This window comes from Podarcis melisellensis (genome assembly GCF_964234715.1).
Source record: "Podarcis melisellensis genome assembly, chromosome: 2".
Lineage (NCBI taxonomy): Eukaryota > Metazoa > Chordata > Lepidosauria > Squamata > Lacertidae > Podarcis > Podarcis melisellensis.
In genome coordinates this window covers 108316518-108336603 of record NC_138529.1, presented here as the reverse complement: position 1 = coordinate 108336603, position 20086 = coordinate 108316518, and the positions used below count along the sequence as shown (strand labels likewise).

Genomic DNA, 20086 nt, shown 5'->3' with positions numbered 1-20086 from the left:
CAAAAGAACTTTTTACAGAGTGTTTGTAAGAACCAATCAAATTTCTTCTGAGCATTTCAAGAAACCCCACTTGGGGACAAAGTTAAACTACGAAAACTAATTAAGCACGCATACATTCTGGGGTAAATAAAACAGAACTACAAAGCAGTGCATTTGGCAACCCCTGAGGTCATAAACAAGCAATATACCTGATAAGAAGGATGGCCAGGAGGACAGCGATCATTATCACCTTCCTGTGAGATCTGTTTCCTGGCCCTAAGATTAACAACCTAAAATTAATATATCAGAAAAGCTACATCAAAGAAACTGCCCACTATCTTTCACAGCCCAGGATGCATGCCTGGCGAAGCAGCTGGCACTGGGCTGTGTACGTGACTTGTCAAGCAGAGAGAAATGGACAGTAGAGAAAATGGCCAGAGATGCAGAGGGTTGTGGGATTTGATCAGAAATTATTGCCAGTGAATTAAACCCAGTCCACACCATGCTTTCACAGCGGATACAATGGTTTGATGCATATTTTCCTAATAATTCCTCATAGTAATCCCACCTGACCCCACACCCTGGATATTTGCACTCCTACATCTGGTTTGAGTCCTGCCCTCAGGAGCAGGAGTAAACAAGCTTGCAGTCTAAAAGCAACACCAGCGAACACCAGCTATATTTCCTGGATTTATTTCTGTTATTTATTTCTGGGCGTAGGACGAATAAGTGACCATGACTGGTAATTTCCTCTCCCACTGAAATTCTCAGGCCTCCCTCCTCACAAATGTTGGCCACTTGTTGCTCCCTCTCCTTATCTCAAAGGAGTAAGTGCTATTTATACTACCTTTGGACTGAACCAAACTGACTCCAGTTCAGCAAGCCCAATGAACACACTCACTGGTTCTCTTCCCTCATTGAACTCAGAGATGAAGAACTATGCTAAATGTCAACACTCTCCACTTTTGAACAGCTCTTATTGTCAGAAAGTTTTCTGATGTTTAGTCAGAATCTCCTTTCTTTTCCCTTAAGGCCATTGGTTCGAGTCCTACCCTCAGGAGCAGGAGTAAACAAGCTTGCAGTCTGAAAGCAACACCAGTGAACACCAGCTATATTTCCTGGATTTATTTCTGTTCCGGGCGTAGGACAAATAAGTGAACATGACTGGTAATTTCCTCTCCCACTGAAATTCTCAGGCCTCCCTCCTCACAAATGTTGGCTCCATCTCCCTCTTATTTCAACAGAGTAAGTGCTACTTATACTACCTTTGGACTGAGCCAAGGTGACTCCAGTTCAGCAAGCCCAGTGAACACACTCACTGGTTCTCTTTCCTCACTGAACTCAGAGAAGAAGAACTACGTTAAATGTCAACACGCTCTATGAGGAAACCTATTGGCAAACCCACCATCTTGCAAAACGTTCATTTCTCAAATTGCATTGCCTAATCTTCTCCAGACTTTGTCTTGCAAAGCCCAAACCCTCAGAAGGCACGAAAAGGTGAAAAGTGATGGCTGGAACTTGAGCCAAGGAGGAGCAAAGTAAAACCTAGCTCATCACTTTCTGCAGGGAGCCCCAGCATTCGTTGCCATCTCCTTGCAACGCTAACAGAGAAATGCATCAGTCCTCCCATGCTGGTAGGTCTGCTGACGTTGGCATGATGTGACAGTGAAGCTAAGCTAGGCTCTTAGGTACTCTCAGGATCACGGCCGTCTTAACCATAAGCGTTACTGGTGTGGGGAGCCAGGGCGCCAGGGTCTCAGGGGCGCCTGGCTGAGAGTCGGGTGCCGAAATTAGGAGTCCGGGGAAGAGCCTGTTGGAGCACCACAGGCTTTTCCGCTACTGCTGGCTCTGCTCAAGTTCAGGGCGGGGGCGAGCGAGGCACCGAGGTGGCCAGCCAGCTCTGTCCTGGGAGGGCCGGAGGAAGAGAGAGGGGCGGTAGTAGGACTCTATCCCTTTAAATATGTAAAGCAGCGAAGGGAGGGACTTAGCCTGTCACTGATTTAACAGGAAGGGGGCGGAGCTGCCCAGTGGAGCATCCAATTGGTTAGGGCGAGGGAAGTATTGGGAGAATCCCGCTCTGATCTGAGGTTGAGGGGTGTGTGTATTGACTTGCCTCACAGAGTAAGTGATTCAGCCAGCAAAAACATGCAACCAATACGTCAATAAGTGAGCTGATCCAATAATAAAACAATGCAAAGGCAAGATTGGTTGGTGGTGCTGATTTGCTTCTTCCCACACCTACGCGAATCCATTTTCCTGCTCTGCCTCATGATCAGGCTGTCCCCAAGGAACCACCATGATGGGAAACACAGACTAAAGTCCCATCTCTGGGAATTGTGGAATCTAGGCCAAACTCATATTTTTTTCACCAGCAGCATACGAAGCACTGAAGATCACAGACGTGGGAAACAACATACTTCCTGTGTTAAAATAATTTGCACTGAGGACTAAATGAAAACTTTTTTTTGCAAGAGCTTGAAGACTTCGTAAAATACACTTGCTTCATGAAGGGACCAGTGAGACCAGAGTTCAAATCCAGTGACCTTGAGCCAACCGCTCCCTCTCAGCCTAACCTACCTCACATTGTTGTTGTAAGGGTTAAAACAGAGGGGGAAACCCTGAGCTCCTCGAGAAAAGGCAAACTATAAATGTAGGAGATAAATAAATAAATCTGCAGTATCTACAGATAGGGTAAGGAAAAACCTCTGTCTACATTTTGAAAGCTGCAGACAATATTGAGCTAGCTGGAGCAATAGTCTGGAATGAGATAAGGCAGCTTCCTATCAGTTAGTTGCTTCCATATACTTCTCCTTTGGATATTTACTCAGATGTAAGTACTACTTTGTTCAGTGGTGCTTACTCCCACTTAGGCATAAAATTGCAGCCCAAATTTATTTAACCAGTCCACTAGTTTTCTACATCCTCCTCCCAGTATTTAATGGTTTAGTGGGTGTCTTATGTGCCACTACAAGTCATCTATATTGCAAATTTACAGTCAAATCCAGGTTTGGATAACTTATGAGGGCACTTACTATAACGAAAGAGAGATAGGTGATGTTATCTAATTTACGAGGCCCAAACCGCACCTATGCTAAGGGATCTGGCTGCCTATTAGCCACCGCGATAGACATTTAAGGTTACAGTGGTACCTCGGGTTACATACGCTTCAGGTTACATACGCTTCAGGTTACAGACACCTCTAACCCAGAAATAGCACCTCAGGTTAAGAACTTTCAGAAATTGTGCTCTGGTGGTGTGGTGGCAGCAGGAGGCCCCATTAGTTAAAGTGGTACCTCAGGTTAAGAACAGTTTCAGGTTATGAACAGACCTCCGGAACGAATTAAGTATGTAACCAGAGGTACCACTGTACTTTCATATAACCCTCCATAGAGTTACCAAGTTACGTAAAAGAATCTCTTTCCCTCCATTGCTTGGTCTGAACAATAAATCAACAAGTGAAACCTGATTAGTTCTGACATGGCCTGCCGCTTACGCAAAATTCAGAGCAGTACGAAATTTGAAGGATAGCTGTGTTTTGGTTCTCCTGTTGTGCAAATTTGACAGGTTCACTTTTCAGTATGAACGGAATCACATTTCTCCTCCATCCCTAACTCATGCCATTCAAGTTCACAAATTGCCATACTGGCCTGAATATAAGCCTCACTTGTTCTTTTTCCAAATTCTGACCTTGAAAAGTTAAAGTGTGGCTTAAATTTGCGTCCTTACAAAAATTGACTTTTACGATATCGCGGCTGAAACAGACATACGGTAAAACAGAATGGGTGTGAGTGCCTGCAGAATTTTAAGGGTGTGGCTTATATTTGGGCGTGGCTTATATTCAGGCCAATACAGTATCTTTCACTCTTTCACATATACTTCCTAGGTTCCCTGATGACATGAGAGTACCCCCTGAGTAGCAGACTTTGTGACTGTCATTCTGGTGGTAGTCTTGGGTGAGCATTATTATTTTATTTTATTTTGTATTTCATTTTTATTTTATTTATTTATTTATTATTATTTTTTTTATTTAATAAGAGTGCTTACTCTATCTGTCTGCCTCGGTCAGCTGTCTACTGTTCTGTTGCTATGCTGCAATTTGCATGGCCACCTGCTGGTGGCCATACGAATTGCAGCATGACAACATTCTTATAACTCCTACTCCTATGGCTGCTGCACACATCTCTCTTCCTATATACATAAAAATGTAAGGCCGTCATCATGCATTGCAGGATTTGTAAAGCTTTGCCGTGATCCTGGATTTGCATGAACTCAGGGTGGGGGAGGGGAGCAAAAGAGAAGGTGGGCTGCACAACACCAGCGGTTTTAAACAAGAGGTTCAAGTCATAGCTGTCAACTTACAGATTTGAAAATAAGGGACCAGCAGCCTTGAAAATAAGGGATCAGCAGCCTTGAAAATAAGGGACCTGCAGCCTCACCTGTTCCAGGCACTCCAGTCTTCCTGTCCTCCTGCAGTCTGGTCAAACTCATGCTGGTAGCTTTGAGAACACTGTCCAACCAACTTTATAATCAGAGGTTCAACTGAATAGAATCTGAATCACATGCACCACAAGGCCTATGCAGCCTCAACGTAAGATGGCTCCCCGGCCTGGCTTTGCACTGCAAAGTTTGCAGCAGCACGTGCAACAAAATGGCGTCCAGCATTCAAAAACCTCCTCAGCTTGCATTAACTAGCCACACACAAGGCATGCAAGCTCCACCCCCCCAGTCGTTCTTAGACTTCATATTGGGTGAGCAACACAGCCAAGCAACACAGTTGGAGCCTCCCTCCTCCCTGGCCGGCAGGGAGGGAGGGAGAGGAGCTGCTTCCTTTGAAATTTGAGGGACATCATTTAAGGGACATTTAAGGGAAATCCATCAATAAGGGACAGCAGCGGGACATGGCGCTGGAATATGGGACTGTTCCTTCAAATAAGGGACACTTGACAGCTATGTGGCTTAAATTTGCGTCCTTACAAAAATTGACTTTTACGATATCGCGGCTGAAACAGACATACGGTAAAACAGAATGGGTGTGAGTGCCTGCAGAATTTTAAGGGTGTGGCTTATATTTGGGCGTGGCTTATATTCAGGCCAATACAGTATCTTTCACTCATCATTTAAGGGACATTTAAGGGACATCCATCAATAAGGGACAGCAGCGGGACATGGCGCTGGAATATGGGACTGTTCCTTCAAATAAGGGACACTTGACAGCTATGGTTCAAGTACTGCTGGGATGTGGGGAAACTGAGTGGGGAAAGTGGCAATTTTAAACAATGGCAGAGGTTTGAGCAGAATGAGCAGGGGGTGACACTTGGAGAGTGTTTAAAACAATGTATGAGCATTTAGAATGAACGTAGGAAAGTGCCTGTCAGTTTCCTACCAGAAACAAAACAATCATTTTCAGTGCTTTTTTTTAATGGGGTACTCAAGGGCACGCAATACCGGCACCTCTTTTTATTTTGGTTTAAAAGTGTGACACTTACTGTAACAACTTCATGGTGATAACCAGCACCTATTTTTCTAGAAAAAAAAGCATTGGTCCTTTTCAACCAGGATGTCATAGCAGCATAGCCTAATTTAGGTATCAGTGTTTAGGGTGGTTATCTTATTCCTCAGTGCGCAAAAAGTCACCAACTCTGTTCCAAAAGACACAGTACTCCTATCTAAGAACTCTTGATGAATATCCACCAAGCCCAGTTTTTCTCATCATTTTGCCACTGTAATGAGGATTCACATCCATAAGATGCTGAGACCACAAAGAGAGATGAACAAGAAGAGGAAACATTGCTCGTCTCCTGTACGGTGGTGCTGTCATTGCCATGTGAAGGCTATTTTATGTTGTTATAATACAGTGGACCTGCCGGATACGAATCTCATTTGTTCTGGCGGTCCTTTCACAACCCAAAAAGTCCGTAGGCAGAGGCGCTGCTTCTGCGCATGTGCACGTGGCGATACCCAGAAGTATACACTTCCAGGTATGCCGCGTTCACAAACTGAAGTTTACATATCCAGAGGGATATGTAAGCAGAGGTAGAAGAAGAAGAAGAAGAGTTTGGATTTTATATCCCGCTTTATCACTACCCTAAGGAGTCTCAAAGTGGCTAACATTCTCCTTTCCCTTCCTCTCCCACAACAAACACTCTGTGAGGTGAGTGGGGCTGAGAGACTTCAGAGAAGTGTGACTGGCCCAAGGTCACCCAGCAGCTGCATGTGGAGGAGCGGGGAAGCGAACCCGGTTCACCAGATTATGAGTCCCCTGCTCTTAACCACTACACCACACTGGTACGACTGTATTATTTTTATTCATTCATTCATTCATTCATTCCTTGCCTTTTCCCCTGAAAGTGACTCGAGATGGCTTACAGAGAAAAAGAAGAACAGCTAAAAACAAATAAGAAAAACAACAATTTAAAATAAACAAACACACACCCTAACCCTAACAGAATTAACCCTAACCCTAACAGAATTAAAGTTACATATATACATATATTTAATATATTAAAACCATACAAAATATCACAATAAAAACGGCATGGCACCCGCCCTTTCGTTAGAAGCAGTCAGTTCTCCAGAGCCTGTTGGAACAAAAAAGTCTTCACCTGCCAGCGGGAGGACAACACGGCCGGAGCCACTCTGGCTTCTCTAGGGAGGGAGTTCCAAAGTCTGGGAGCAGCCACCAAGAAGGTCCTTGAGGGTTTTTTTAGGACAGAGAACAAGATGTCTAAAGGAGAGCGTGTAGCTGATTCCGAATGGGGACACATGAAGATACTCAAAGGAGAACAGATTCCTTCTGACACATCCAGTGAAGCTGTGTGCTACACAGCTCAGAATAGATTTCATTGTCTTGAAGGGCACCACAGCTGCCTTCCTCAGGCTGCATTGCTGGAAATCTGTAGCGAGAAGGAATGAAACAGCAGTCAGTGTATGTATACAGTGGACACTCGGGTTGCGAACATGATCCATGCAGGATGCACATTTGCAACCCGGATCTGCACGTCTGCACATGCATGGGTTGTGATTTGGCACTTCTGTGCATGTGCAAAGCGCGGCTTAGCACTTCTGCGCATGCGCCACCACCGAAACCTGGAAGTAACCCGTTCCGGTACTTCCAGGTTTCGGCGGTGCTCAACCCAAAAAAACGCAACCTGAAGCGGCTGTAACCTGAGGTATGACTGTACAGTGGCACCTCTGGTTACGTACGTAATTCATTCTGGAGGTCCGTACTTAACCTGAAGCTGTTCTTAACCTGAAGCACCACTTTAGCTAATGGGGTCCCCCGCTGCCGCTGTGCCACCGGAGCACGATTTCTGTTCTCATCCTGAAGCAAAGTTCTTAACCCAAGGTACTATTTCTGTGTTAGTGGAGTCTGTAACCTGAAGTGTATGTAACCTGAGGTACCACTGTACATTGAAATTCCTCAGTATGCCCTGAAGGTCTTGCTGAAGCTAGGCAGGTCAAGGTCTGGTCAATACCTGGACGAATGACTGCCTGGGAACCCCATGTGATGGAGGAATGGCATCTTCCATGGTGGAAGAAAGATGGAACAGGAATATAAGAAAATGAAAAGGAATGAAGTGTTGAACAAGGTAACCCCACTGAATTCAACAGGGCTGATGTATCAGGAGGCAATTTTGGACTGGGCTCTTAGTCTTTCTGGTGCTATAAGACCCTTTGCTATATGATTTATGTGTTACATCTGCTTCATGTTACGTTCTTTCAGGTTATGTCCCACGGCGACCTGGAAGTACCGGAAAGGGTTACTTCTGGGTTTCACTGCTCGCGCATGTGCAGAAGCGCAAAATAACATCATGCGCATGTGCAGAAGTGGTGAATCACAACCTGCACATACACAGGCATGCTGCTGCAGGTTGTGCTCTTTTCATGTTGTGAACGGGCCTCCGGAACAGACCCCGTTCACAACCAGAAGTACCACTATATAGCCATGGTAACGTCTACAGTTTTCCTTATCGTAGCTTTTCTTGCAAGTTCATCATGCAAAACTATTGATTTGCACAATTTCTCCTACACAGGTGTTTCAGTACTCACAATTTCTCCTGTAACAAAGAGCCGTTGATCCAGATCCATTTCTTCTCTGGCAATGACACGATAAGTCCAATCCATACTAATTTCCCATTTTTCTGGATGAATTCCTATAAAATATGATTTAATTACATAAACACAGTGCTTTTTTCTTTAAAAATGTTTAGGGATACTCTCATACTGCCCCTCAATGAGGCCAAACTTATATTCACAAAATGTTCAGGGGTACGCCCAGAAAAAGCACCCCCAGAAAAAGGCCAACAGGATGTGGACCCCAGGCAAAGATCTTACTGTGTGGTGGACGGGGAGCTCGGGAATAGTTCTTAGCACATACACCTGCCCTCACAAGTCCCGAAAGCCCTCACATGCCCATATTATTATTATTTTTTGCAGTGAGGTCTATTGCTTGAGTGAGAAGCATTTAAATTCTTTTGCAGCTGTGGGCAATCCTAGGTCATGGAGCCAGAAATTGCTGGTTGCCTAGTCCAGCAGTCTGCCGCCTACAATTTGGTGCTGAGGAGGCAGCCCTGAAGAAGAAACATAACAGGGAACTTCTCTTTGGGCTTCCCCTTTCAGGTTGATACGAGGACAAGGATGCTGTCTCCTTGATATTTCCCCCCAATACCCTCTCTGCAGTTTATGCCCTGGTAATACAGAGGCTTTGTGGGTGAGTGGTTCTCAGATCCAGGGAATAGACCAGTGGTATGTAGCTTGGAGGTACTACATCCAGGGGCGCCGACTTATAAAAATTATTGGGGGGGGGTGGGGGCCCATACCGACTTATAAAAAATATTGGGGGGGCCCCCAAGACCTCCCAACTGCTGCTGCTGGGGGAACGAAAGGGGTGAGCCTTAAGTGAACCTGTGAGGGCCCGCCCTTTGCGGCAGCCGATTGGCTGCCGCCGTGGGCGGTCAATATTAATGAGCTAGGGGGAATCCCCGCTTCTCGTGGGGGGCTGACGCCAGCCCCGCAAGATTGTTGATGGGTCGAGAGCCCGCAACCCCACCCCCTCTCTAGATCGGGAGTGGCTTTGTTTTAACTCATTACTGAATGTATTTTAAAAGGTAACTATCGTCAAACAAGGAAAATAAAAAATACCAACATAATTTTGTGATTTTACAAAGCATAATATAACTAATAATTTTCTTAAATTATTGGGGGGGCGGAGCCCCCCCCAACGAATTTTTGAGGGGGCTCGGGCCCCCTCAGGCCCCATGGAGTCGGCGCCTATGACTACATCTTGATCCACTGTTGTCACTTGAGGTACAGGTGGCCTCTGTGGCAAGGAGTGCTTTTTAATCAGCTTTGGCTGGTAAATCAGCTTTGGCTAATGGGTCAGATTCAACCAAATAGCTTTAGGATGTATCCTCACTGAAGCAGTCAAATGCAACGTTTCCTGTTGCCTAGAGTGGACACACCGGGGAACGTTGCTCCAGACAGGGAGAACTTCCTGTCATACCTGCTCTGGAGCCTCCCCCCCCCCCCCCGTGTGTGACCAGGTAGATGGGCGTGACCCTAGCAGACCATAAAAAAGGTCTAGCCACACAACCATCTTCCCCTTTTCCATTTTCTCCTTTGGGACTCCTCTTCTGGCTCTTACATGGCTCATCCTTACAGAGGATGGAAGCCACAAGGTAGAAAGTCTGAGGCCTAGCTCAGACGTCCTTGCTCTCCAAATGTAACTGTAACCACAAGATAAAGCCTGCCTTCAGATTTACCACTATGAACTGAATGTAAGTGAACTTTACTCTTATTTTTAAAGAAGACTGTTGTGTTATTATTATTTTAGGAGGGGAAACTTACCAGGAACATTCCAGACTGGTTAAGCCAGACTGGATCGCTTAACTTAAATGATTCTAACGAATCCATCAACTTGCTTCCAGCAATGTGCAAGGAAATGTGCTCTGTTGCTTGCTCACTAGCATGAGTGTGGAGGGATAATATAGTGGTACCTCGGGTTAAGAACTTAATTCGTTCTGGAGGTCCGTTCTTAACCTGAAACTGTTCTTAACCTGAAGCACCACTTTAGCTAATGGGGCCTTCTGCTGCTGCGGCGCCGCCGGAGCACAATTTCTGTTCTCATCCTGAAGCAAAGTTCTTAACCTGAAGCACTATTTCTGGGTTAGTGGAGTCTGTAACATGAAGCATCTTTAACCTGAAGCATCTGTAACCTGAGGTACCACTGTATTTAATCAATATATCCTGTCCTACTTTCCTCAACATTCCCACAATAACGGCATTAGTAGTTGTCAGTGCAATGACTCCTGCTTCCTCCCCAAAATTGGCTCTGGAGGTCAGGAGAACCCCAGAACAGCACGTGGGGTGGGGGGGGGGGAGGAGAGGGCAAGATAGTTCCATTAGGCAAGCAAAGATGGTTGCTCTGATGGAGCGATCTCCTTAGCGATGCTTTGAATCTTACCCCATCTAAGGTAGCTACGTTCCCTGCAGTTCATGCGTTGATAACCTCCTGACTAGATTACTGCAACATGCTTCCTTGTAAGGATGTGGTTGGCCACTGTGGGAACGGACTGCTAGACTTAGATGAGCCTTTGGCCTGATCACCTGGGTTCCTCTTATGACGTGCAGTCACATGAACAGATCTCAAAGCACGAACATTCCCCATACGTACTTCAGTGCCCCTTCGAAACTACGGTGTAGTGTATACTAATTTTGACAGTGATGCTTCACACTGCTGGCTTACGCACTAATAAGGGCGAAAGAGTAAACATTCTGTAACAGAGATAAAAGTGTGAAAGAGTAAGAATTCCTTGTCTGGATTGAATATTTTGTACCTTTTCTTCTTGATCATCAATTATTAGTAGGTGAGACTTCTTATCTATACAGTCTTCCTTGCTCTTCTCCCAGGACTGAATTGTTTTAGAAAACCAGTAGCATTTATTCTTGTGCAGACGCCACTGCATGGGGCACAGGTGGCAGCTTCCATCCCCTAAGAAGAAAAATTCCCATTGTTTTTAATGTGGATTTATACCTCACACAATCTGTACTTTTCAGGCTAGTCTTTCGTCATTCAGCTTCACAAGCGCTCTTGCAGCAGATTTCTCGCAGCAGTTTGCAGAACAATGTTTTTTGCATATTATTGATTATCAGCTGGAGAATAACAGGAGTCTTGGTGGTTTTAGGAGTAAATGTGTGGTGTTCTGTCATTTTCAAAGAACTGAAGCTCATCAAACAGAATGTGGCCAAAGATATGCACAGGGCAAGCCAAACCTCAGGCTGGGAGTAGGGCTACATATAAGCAGTTGTTCCATTCTCCCTCCCCTCAGTTACTCATTTTCCCCATGTTAAGTTCAATTCTCTACGTTTTCATATCTGTGATTTGCTACACTATCAGCAGTGGACAGATGGGTGGAGAAGGCCTTTTGCACCAGTCTAATGACCTCTCCTTCCCCGTTATAAACACCAGGGGGTTAGGATTGCACCCATAGTGCCTGTGACTCTAGAACAGCAGTTCTCAACCTGTGGGTCCCCAGATGTTGTTGGACTACAACTCCCATCATCCCTGAGCTCTGGCCTTGCTAGCTAGAGGTGATGGGAGTTGTAGTCCAACAACATCTGGGGACCCACAGGTTGAGAAAGCTGCTCTAGAACAAATGCAGAGAAACTGAAAACTCATCAAATGAGATTGCAGGAAGTTTATTCTTAGTACAAATGCCAGGTTCCCCCCTTTCCCTCAGTCTAACGCAGAATATAAATCCTTTGGGCAGGAAAAGGTGTTAATATTACATTGTGTACCATGTGTGTTTCAGGGCTGGCCCACCCATGGGGCAAGGTGAGGCAACTGCCTCAGGCGGTCGGATCCATAGGTGCAGCAGATCCAGCATCCAAGGATACATCGCCCACTACTGTTGCCACCATGGTGGCAACAATGGCTGTGGCGCAATCATTGGAGGCTGGATTTCATGGCTCCTCAGCATCACCTCAATGCCCCCTCTACAGCTGCCTCTTGACAAATAGGACGCAATACTAGTCTTCCCCGCTGGAAGGAAATGGCAGGGGCTGCCCTCTGGGGTCTTCTAATCTGTTATCTGCACCCAGTGTGATTCAGAGGGTTTCCCTCCCCCTCCCCATGATAGCCTTTGATTCCCACTTCACCTCTCAGGTAAGGTTGATTTGTTCCCAAAGTAGATCTTCAAACACCCCTTCTTCCCTGGTAGGGAAGGCGCCATTTTGTGGTTTGCCTCAGGATGGTAAAATGTCTTGGGCCAGCCCTACCAAATGTTAAAATAATAGAAACAATCTCCAGCGCAGTAAGTCCATAACTTACGCACATTTAACATGCTCAGCTTTCTACATGTGGCAAAAAAATAAAATACAGGGGACGGGAGTTCTGAGAAAAGTGACTTTAGCAATCCTAACCACTGTGGAAATCAATGTGCTTTGACCATATGAGATTCTGGCTTTAGGCGTGATCCCCACAACGTAACCCCTGTATCAGTTGTGGGCTTATTGTACTTCAGCTGAAAATTTATTTCAGGGCTGCATTTTCCAGAGCTGAGCACTAGGTGTCGCTATACATTTAGGATATTATTATTATTATTATTTTTAGTAACGACAGTTTACACGTAGCAGAGGCAGATCAAAGGCATAAGCATGTCGCAGTTACTTATGAAATGAATTTACCCGTCTCACACAATTTTTGTTTCAGAGTAGACCTGAAATCCTCTGACGCTTTGCTTCCTTCACATCCTGCAGGGCAGTACTGAGTTGTGTTTGGAGACCATTCAGATGCTTTGACCTGTTTTTGAGGATCCTGTGGAGTTTTATTTATAACTGGGGAGGAGAAAGATTTAGGCAGATTTTTTTTTACTATGTTGCAAGTTTAAAGCTTGATAGTACTGCTGGCTGATGAGCAACCTCCACAGCGCCCTCCACTTTGGGGTCCTTTAGGTGTCTTGATGGGAGTTTTAGTCCAAAAGATAGAGGGCACCAGGTTGGGTGACGCTGCTCTGCTGACTTCCACAGGGATTCATAAAGATGCTTTGCAAATACCAAGCTGTCCTTCCAAAGACAGCAAGGGGCCGAGATATTTTATATTTTTATTTATTTCAGAATCATTATGGATAATCCTTTCAAAGCAGCTCTGTAAAATGAGCAAATCACCAATGTAAAATAACAACAATTTGTTTTAAAAAAATCGCAATAAAGCAAAACAGCATAAAATAAAATTCAAAACTTAAAAGCAATGTTTTTGCCTGTTGTAAGTTTAATTAATTTATTACAGTTTTCCAAAAATCATTATGTTATAGCTAGACCCAAAAAATTATAAAGCACTTTCTGATTTGGTGCTCTGCACCTCCACCATATCTAAACTGTGTTGTTGTATATTTGATTAAGTCAGGGGTCAGCAAACTTTTTCATCAAGGGACCAGGTGCACAAATAACCCAGGTGCACAAATAACCCAGAGATGCATTTTAAATAAAAGCACACATTCTATTCATGTAAAAATATGCTGGTTCCTGGACCATCTGTGGGCTGGATTTAGAAGGTGATTGCCTACCCATAGATTAAGTCGTACAGGTCTCAGGTACTACGGGAATACTAATCTGTATATCTTTATTTTAAATTTGTGCACAGTCTGCTGTAGGATATGTGGGTGCATCCATGTCTACTTCTTCTGAGACATTTCCCCCCTCAGTTCTCTGTCACAATTACATGGGTATGAATTCTTAGATATGTCCACGCTCCTAATTCTGCTATATATCTTACTAAGAAGTTGTTGCTTCTGTTTGTTTATCACGAGGTTTTCAAATTGGTTTATCTCTCTTAAATGGTCATGTTTCCTTAGCAGACCATAGTCAACATCATGGGTAGGCAAACTAAGGCCCAGGGGCCAGATTCAACCCAATTGCCTTCTCAATCCGGCCCGTGAACGGTCCAGGAATCAGTGTGTTTTTACATGAGTAGAATGTGTCCTTTTATTTAAAATGCATCTCTGGGTGATTTCTGGGGCCTGCCTGGTGTTTTTACATGAGCAGAATGTGTGCTTTTATTTAAAATGCATCTCTGGGTTATTTGTGGGGCATAGGAATTCGCTCATCCCCCCCCCCAATATAGTCTGGCCCCCCACAAGATCTGAGGGACAGTGGACTGGCCCTCTGCAGCATGCACGGCCGTGGCACCGAAATTTATGGGTGCCTGCCACCTTCATGAGGAATTTTGTGGGTGCCCAGGCACCCAGGGCCCCAGGGAAGTTCATTATTAAGTCTTGCACAAATCTCACGTTACGATACTTACCCCAAACTCCCATCACTATCACTGCCACCACCAGGACGATGTTTCCAGCCCATCCAACCTGGAGCATAATTCCATGCCAGCGTGGGCACAGTTGGTGTTCTGCAAAAACGCAGGTGAAAAGATTGGGGGTAATGTTCCAAGGCAGCCCTGTGTTCAGCTTTTAACTCTGCATTGCAGGGCCTTGATGGAGAATTCCGCTATGAAATAGGGACATAAGGAAGTGCCTTGCATCAGCTCAGACTGTTACTCCATCTAGCTCAGTATTGTCTGTCTAGTTATGACTCTCAGGGCTTCAGGTAGGGGTCTTATCTGGCCAGAGAATGAACCACGGGTTCTTTGCCTGCAAGGCATCTCTGCCTCCAATAGCGAACTTAACTGGTGAGAAGGAATGGAGCCAAAATGAGACCACTAAGAACTGGGTGTGCACCTGTGATAATTTATTGAATTGTAGAGGATCAAATGGCTGCTTAGCCCAGCCTCCAACAGATACCAGTGGATTGAACTGTGCCCAGAATCCTTTAGCTGAATGCTAAAATGTGCTGTACTCTCTACTGCCTAAACTAGGGCTAGCCCAAGACATTTTGGCACCTGAGGCAAACCAATTTTTCTCACTTTGCCTGATGGTAGGGCCGGCTCTACTTTGCCTCTTCTTTTCCTTCCATTGGTCATTTAGCTGCCCCCACCTTTTCACCCCCCTTGTTTTACCCTCCTGGCGCCATTTTTTAATACATTTTTAAAAAATTTGTTCTCTGATTAGTGCAGTTTGGGTTTTATTGTACTTGTTTTCTGGTTATTTTGTGAGCCATTTTAGATGTCCCTTGGCCAGAATCACAGAATTCTAGAGTTGGAAGGGGCCACAAAGACCACCCAGTACAACCCCCTGCAATGTAGGAATCTTTCAACCCATGTGGGGCTCAAACCCACATCCTTGAGATTAAGAGTCCCATGCTCCTTCCAACTGACCTATGTGGCATAGAAATACATAACAAAACCAACAAGCAAGCAAGCAAGCAAATAGCAGCAAGGCATTTGTTTCTCAGCTGCCTTTCCTCAGAAACTCCAGAGCCAACGTACAACGAAATACATAAAACCAAATTCGGCAAAATCACAGCAGCGTCAACCACAAAAATAAATCTTTAAAGCAACAGAGCACAAACCAGTTCACCACACACATGCAAATCTAAACAAAAATGTTTCCACACGCCTTCTAAAGGAGGTAGAGATTTGCTCAGAGGGGCAGTATCTGGGAGAGAGGTCCATAAAGTAGATACAGGAGTGTGTGTGTGTGTGTGTGTGTGTGTGTGTGTGAGAGAGAGAGAGAGAGAGAGAGAGAGAGAGAGAGAGAGAGATTATTCTGCTTCCATCACCATCGATTTAACATCCCCAACATTTGCCAAGTCTTCCTGGAGATTCTAACAAATTTAGATGAATTCACAAGAGTGAAAATACTCCCATGCAAATATGTTCGGGTCCCAGTTTGTATATAATCACAAGTATCTTGGATTGCACAAAAATTGGTGTTATGTTCATGCTGATCTGTTCTCGGTGTGTGTGTGTGTGTGTGTGTGTGTGTGTGTGTGATATGAACTTGTATGGTATCAGGTCATCTTTTGAAGAGGTGCAAGTTCTCCAAAATTCCTGTTCACCAGTCCTTTACATTTGAAGAAAGTCCATGAGGTAGCACAGGGAATTATTGCTTCATTTCTTTACATGTGAGACTGTGAACAAAAATTCACTACTGCACCTCAGTTTAAAGATGCTGGCCCACCACAAAGGGATTATCCACAGATTATCCCAGTTCTCTTTGGAATCAGCAGGAAATGATGCAGCAAGTCTTTGTCCCATACTTCAGATGCAGAAACACCTTTCTCATCCCCTCCTCCCTTTAGTGGGTACCACTTCAGAAACATGGTGAGAAAGTGTTACATTCTCTCCCATTTCTTCCTTCAGCTTGTGTAAAGCTGCTCTAAGCGAGGCTGAAAAGGGTAGCATGTTTCCGTAAATTGATTTTGAGCTCCCTGACAGATCTGGCGAGGCCTGGCCCACTTCAAGCTTTTTGAGTTATAATGAAAGCCTAAGAAATGATGAACACAAGAAAAATAAAAAAGCACTGAACAGAGGACATTTTCCTCATGGTTTTTCTCTTGTGCCATCAGAATGGGTGTATTTTATAATTAATATTTAGGAACTTAAAAAACTTTTCAACATGGCAAAATTCGTATCAGCTAACAAAAAGAAAGAAAGAAAGAAAGAAAGAAAGAAAGAAAAGTATTTTACTAAATCACACCACAAATTCACTTAATTGTACAGCTGTAAGCTGAGACAGTCCACATTTTGGTTTGCCGTGCAATAAAAACAACTGGTGAAACTTTGCAATTGCCAAAACATGAATGTGTGCCTGCATTTGAGGCCTGGGCCACATGACCCTCCTGCATCAGCTTTAAATGGTCCTACCCTCAACCCCTACGTCTTGCACAAGCAGTTCAAGATAATTTGCTGATAACAGCTCAACATACCTGGCTTCTGAACTGAATCTAAATTTCTTCCGGGTGGGGAAACTTCAGGTAATTTTATGTCTGCATAGACAACTGCTCCATCCATGCTGAACTGTCACTCTGGAGAGTGGAACTATCTGTGAGTGAGAAACTTTCTTCACACCCACGTAAAACTCACGGAAACTGAGCTGCTCGTGTTATCTTGCTTACATATCAGCTCCCTTTTGTGTGTCTGCAGCTAGATGACATCCCTCCTTCCCCAAATACAGTTGCGGTTATATTCATCTGTGCTTGTGGGAGGAGGATAAACATTAAAGAAAGTAGCTGCAGTCGAGAAAGACCCGTGGGTGTCTATGGCTTCTGCTGTTGAGGTCAAGAAGGACACTGAAGTTAAAAGCCCACTTTGTTGTTGTTTAGTCGTTTAGTCGTGTCCGACTCTTCGTGACGCCGTGGACCAGAGCACGCCAGGCACTCCTGTCTTCCACTGCCTCCCGCAGTTTGGTCAAACTCATAAAAGCCCACTACCTTCTTTTAAAACCTTTTGTGTCCTTTCATTTCATTAAAGCCAGTTGCTTAAATGCCGGGAGATGGACCTGTGACCCTCCAGACCAGGGGTCAGCAAACTTTTTCAGCAAGGGGCCAGCCCACTGTCCCTCAGACCTTGTGGGGGGCCGGACTATATTTTTTTTTGGGGGGGGGGGGATGAACGAATTCCTATGCCCCACAAATAACCCAGAGAAGCATTTTAAATAAAAGGACACATTCTACTCATGTAAAAACATGCTGATTCCTGGACTGTCCGCGGGCCAGATTTAGAAGGTGATTGGGCCTGATCCGGCCCCTGGGCCTTAGTTTGCCTACCCATGCTCCAGACGTTGCAGGGATGCAACTTCAGCAATATCTGATTACTGTATTTTTCGCTTTAAGAGACGCACCCACCATAAGACGCACCTAGTTTTAGAAGAGGAGAACAAGGAAAAAAATATTCTCCCCCTCTCTGCTCAGCGCCTCTCCAGCAAAGCGGGAGGAGAAATGGAAGGGGCTCCATTTCTCCTGCCGCTTCACTGAAGGGGCGCTGCGCAGAGAGGGAGAGAATTTTTTTTCAGGGATAGCCGCCCGAAGCCTCCCGAGCGCAGCAGAAGCACTCCCGCTGCACTCAGGAGGCTTCGCGTTGCTTGCTTCAGCGAAAGCTGCACAGCCTACATTCACTCCATAGGACGCACACACATTTCCCCTTACTTTTTAGGAGGGGAAAGGTGCGTCTTATAGAGCGAAAAATACGGTATGTGCCATGTAAGCTGGGGCAGCTGGTTTGAGTTGGATTCCAACAACTTGGGAGGGACACAAGTTCCCCACTTTGAAACCCGTATATTTGTTTTAATGGCAAAACATGAATGGCAAGTTCTTAAACAGCACCTCATTCTTGGTCAGGTCATTTTGTTGCCTGAGGTGAAGCAGCAAATGGTACACACACAAACACAAACACACAAACACACACCCTGAGGGCAGCACTGTGGCAAGGTGCATCATTCTGAAAGCCAGCCAAATTATATTGGCACCTGAGGCAGAAAATCACACAAGTACCTCTCCTTGGAAGAAGAAAATAAAATGACGGCAAATTAAATAACTAGCAATTTGCTACCCTTTCTTTCCAGGCAAAAATCAACTACTTGAGGTGCCTAAGGATAGGACTAGCCCTTGAGTACTATAATTCAGAACAAAAATGAGATACATTTTCTTGATTAGGGTCACAACCGGAGGCCCACACTTCGGGGGTGTTGCTGTTCCTTTTTATAACAGTTATTTACCGCATTAGAGGCAAATGAGCAGAGGTCCTGCTGTGAATGTTGACAAGTCGCTTCTGAAGCTTTGCAAAGTGTAAAAAAAAAAAAAAAGGTTTTGCGGTGCAGCGCAGCACAAATAACTGGTAACTGGTGGGAGCGGATGCGGGGGGGGGGGGGGAATGGAAAAAGCAGAATTCTATGTGCCAAAATCTGCATTTTATTTTATTCTTAAGAATAGTCATGAATTGCTAATTGTATGGTGCAGCGTGCAGTGAAATTATCAAAGCACCATGAAATTGTAAAATCATAAAATACAGAACAAATGACCAATGTTGAAAAAAATGCTTGCTGAAACAGAAAAGTTTTCAGCAGGTGATGAAATACTGCAGTTGTAAGTGGCCAATTGTAGCAGTGTTCCAGAGAACTGGTGCCGCAACACTAAAAGCCTTAATAGTTCATGTAGAAACTAAATGAATAAGATACAGTATATCTGTGGGGGAAATCAAGAGGGCTATTCTAGATGATGACAGTGATTTGGCCAGTGAATAAAGTACAAGGCAGCCCTCCAGCTAACCTTGTCCTGGCCTTTTAGTTCTTTATACACTAATATGGGGATTCTCAAACGTACTGCTCCCAGGCCCATGAAATGACTGAACGTGACTGAGGCTCAGCAATCACAAAATGGCGTTACAGGGACAGAGCTGGTCACAAAATGGCAGCGGATGTAGGCTGAGTTTCACATAACCAGATGAAAATTTCAGACACCACTCCATTGTTGGAAATTGTTAAATTCTTCCTTGTGATAAGGAGTTCTATGCATAGCTCAGCTTTCCCCAGGTTAAATAGAGGCATTTGCTCTGGAGGGAATGTGATTCAGCTTGCCCATTTTAGGCAGAACTTGCTGATTTAGAAGGATCTGAAATGGAAAAAGGATTTTTTATTTTCTATTTCTCGCTTCCTACACCCACATGTCTATCAAAGTATTTTCACTTGTCTCCTGAAATTTCTCCCCACTTCTCTTTTCACACTCAACTTGTATCTTATTCCCCCACCACACCCAAACTTCTAGTTTCTTCCATCCATCCTCCCTTGTCCTTTTATCTTTATTTCTTCCTCCTGTAACAACTTTCCTCATTTCTCTTCTGTTTCCAGCTGATTTATTGGTGATGATTGTTATGTATTGAAGTTCTCACCCTGGCCACCAGGGGTATTGTGTATATAGTTTTCACTCAGGTCCACTTCAGTTAATTTAGACAGGAAACCCTGGGTTGTTGTTGTTACAATGTTGACAGCTGGCTGCCTATAAAAGCAGGCCGGCTGAGCTGTTCAGTTCAGTTCAGTTCATTTCAGTTCAGTCCCAGCTTACTATAAAGAACCACTTGGAGAAATCTCTGTGTCAACTGCTATGTCCACCCACAACTTAATAATGATGATATCAAATATTAACATTTCCCCCTAGTTTTATTCAACATCTCCTCTGGACATTTTTCTTCAGAGGAAGGAGACCTTTTCCCCCATCCCTGATCCTC

At 44.6% G+C, this 20086-nt stretch overlaps 2 protein-coding genes across 3 annotated transcripts in view; both read right to left on the bottom strand.

Annotated features, from left to right (window-relative positions):
- The window catches only part of LOC309365116 (uncharacterized protein), a 152827-nt gene that overhangs the window by 112995 nt on the left and 19746 nt on the right, over positions 1-20086 (bottom strand). The window contains exon 6 of one of the 2 annotated variants that reach the window (XM_081903281.1): positions 18805-19473. The exons of the other annotated variant lie outside the window; for it this stretch is intronic. The gene's annotated coding sequence lies outside the window, so the exon portion shown is untranslated. Of the gene's footprint in view, positions 1-18804; positions 19474-20086 lie in introns of those variants that run through there. 2 annotated transcript variants of the gene reach the window in all.
- LOC309365137 (killer cell lectin-like receptor subfamily B member 1B allele C) overlaps positions 6449-20086 on the bottom strand; it is a 29700-nt gene continuing 16062 nt past the window's right edge. Inside the window, exons 2-7 of the mRNA XM_081903320.1 lie at positions 16795-17556; positions 14279-14377; positions 12664-12813; positions 10815-10969; positions 8029-8132; positions 6449-6872 (exon numbers count right to left, since the gene is read on the bottom strand). Coding sequence (XP_081759446.1) covers positions 6752-6872; positions 8029-8132; positions 10815-10969; positions 12664-12813; positions 14279-14377; positions 16795-16879 — 714 coding nt within the window. The 5' untranslated portion in view covers positions 16880-17556 and the 3' untranslated portion in view covers positions 6449-6751. The remainder of the gene's footprint in view (positions 6873-8028; positions 8133-10814; positions 10970-12663; positions 12814-14278; positions 14378-16794; positions 17557-20086) is intronic.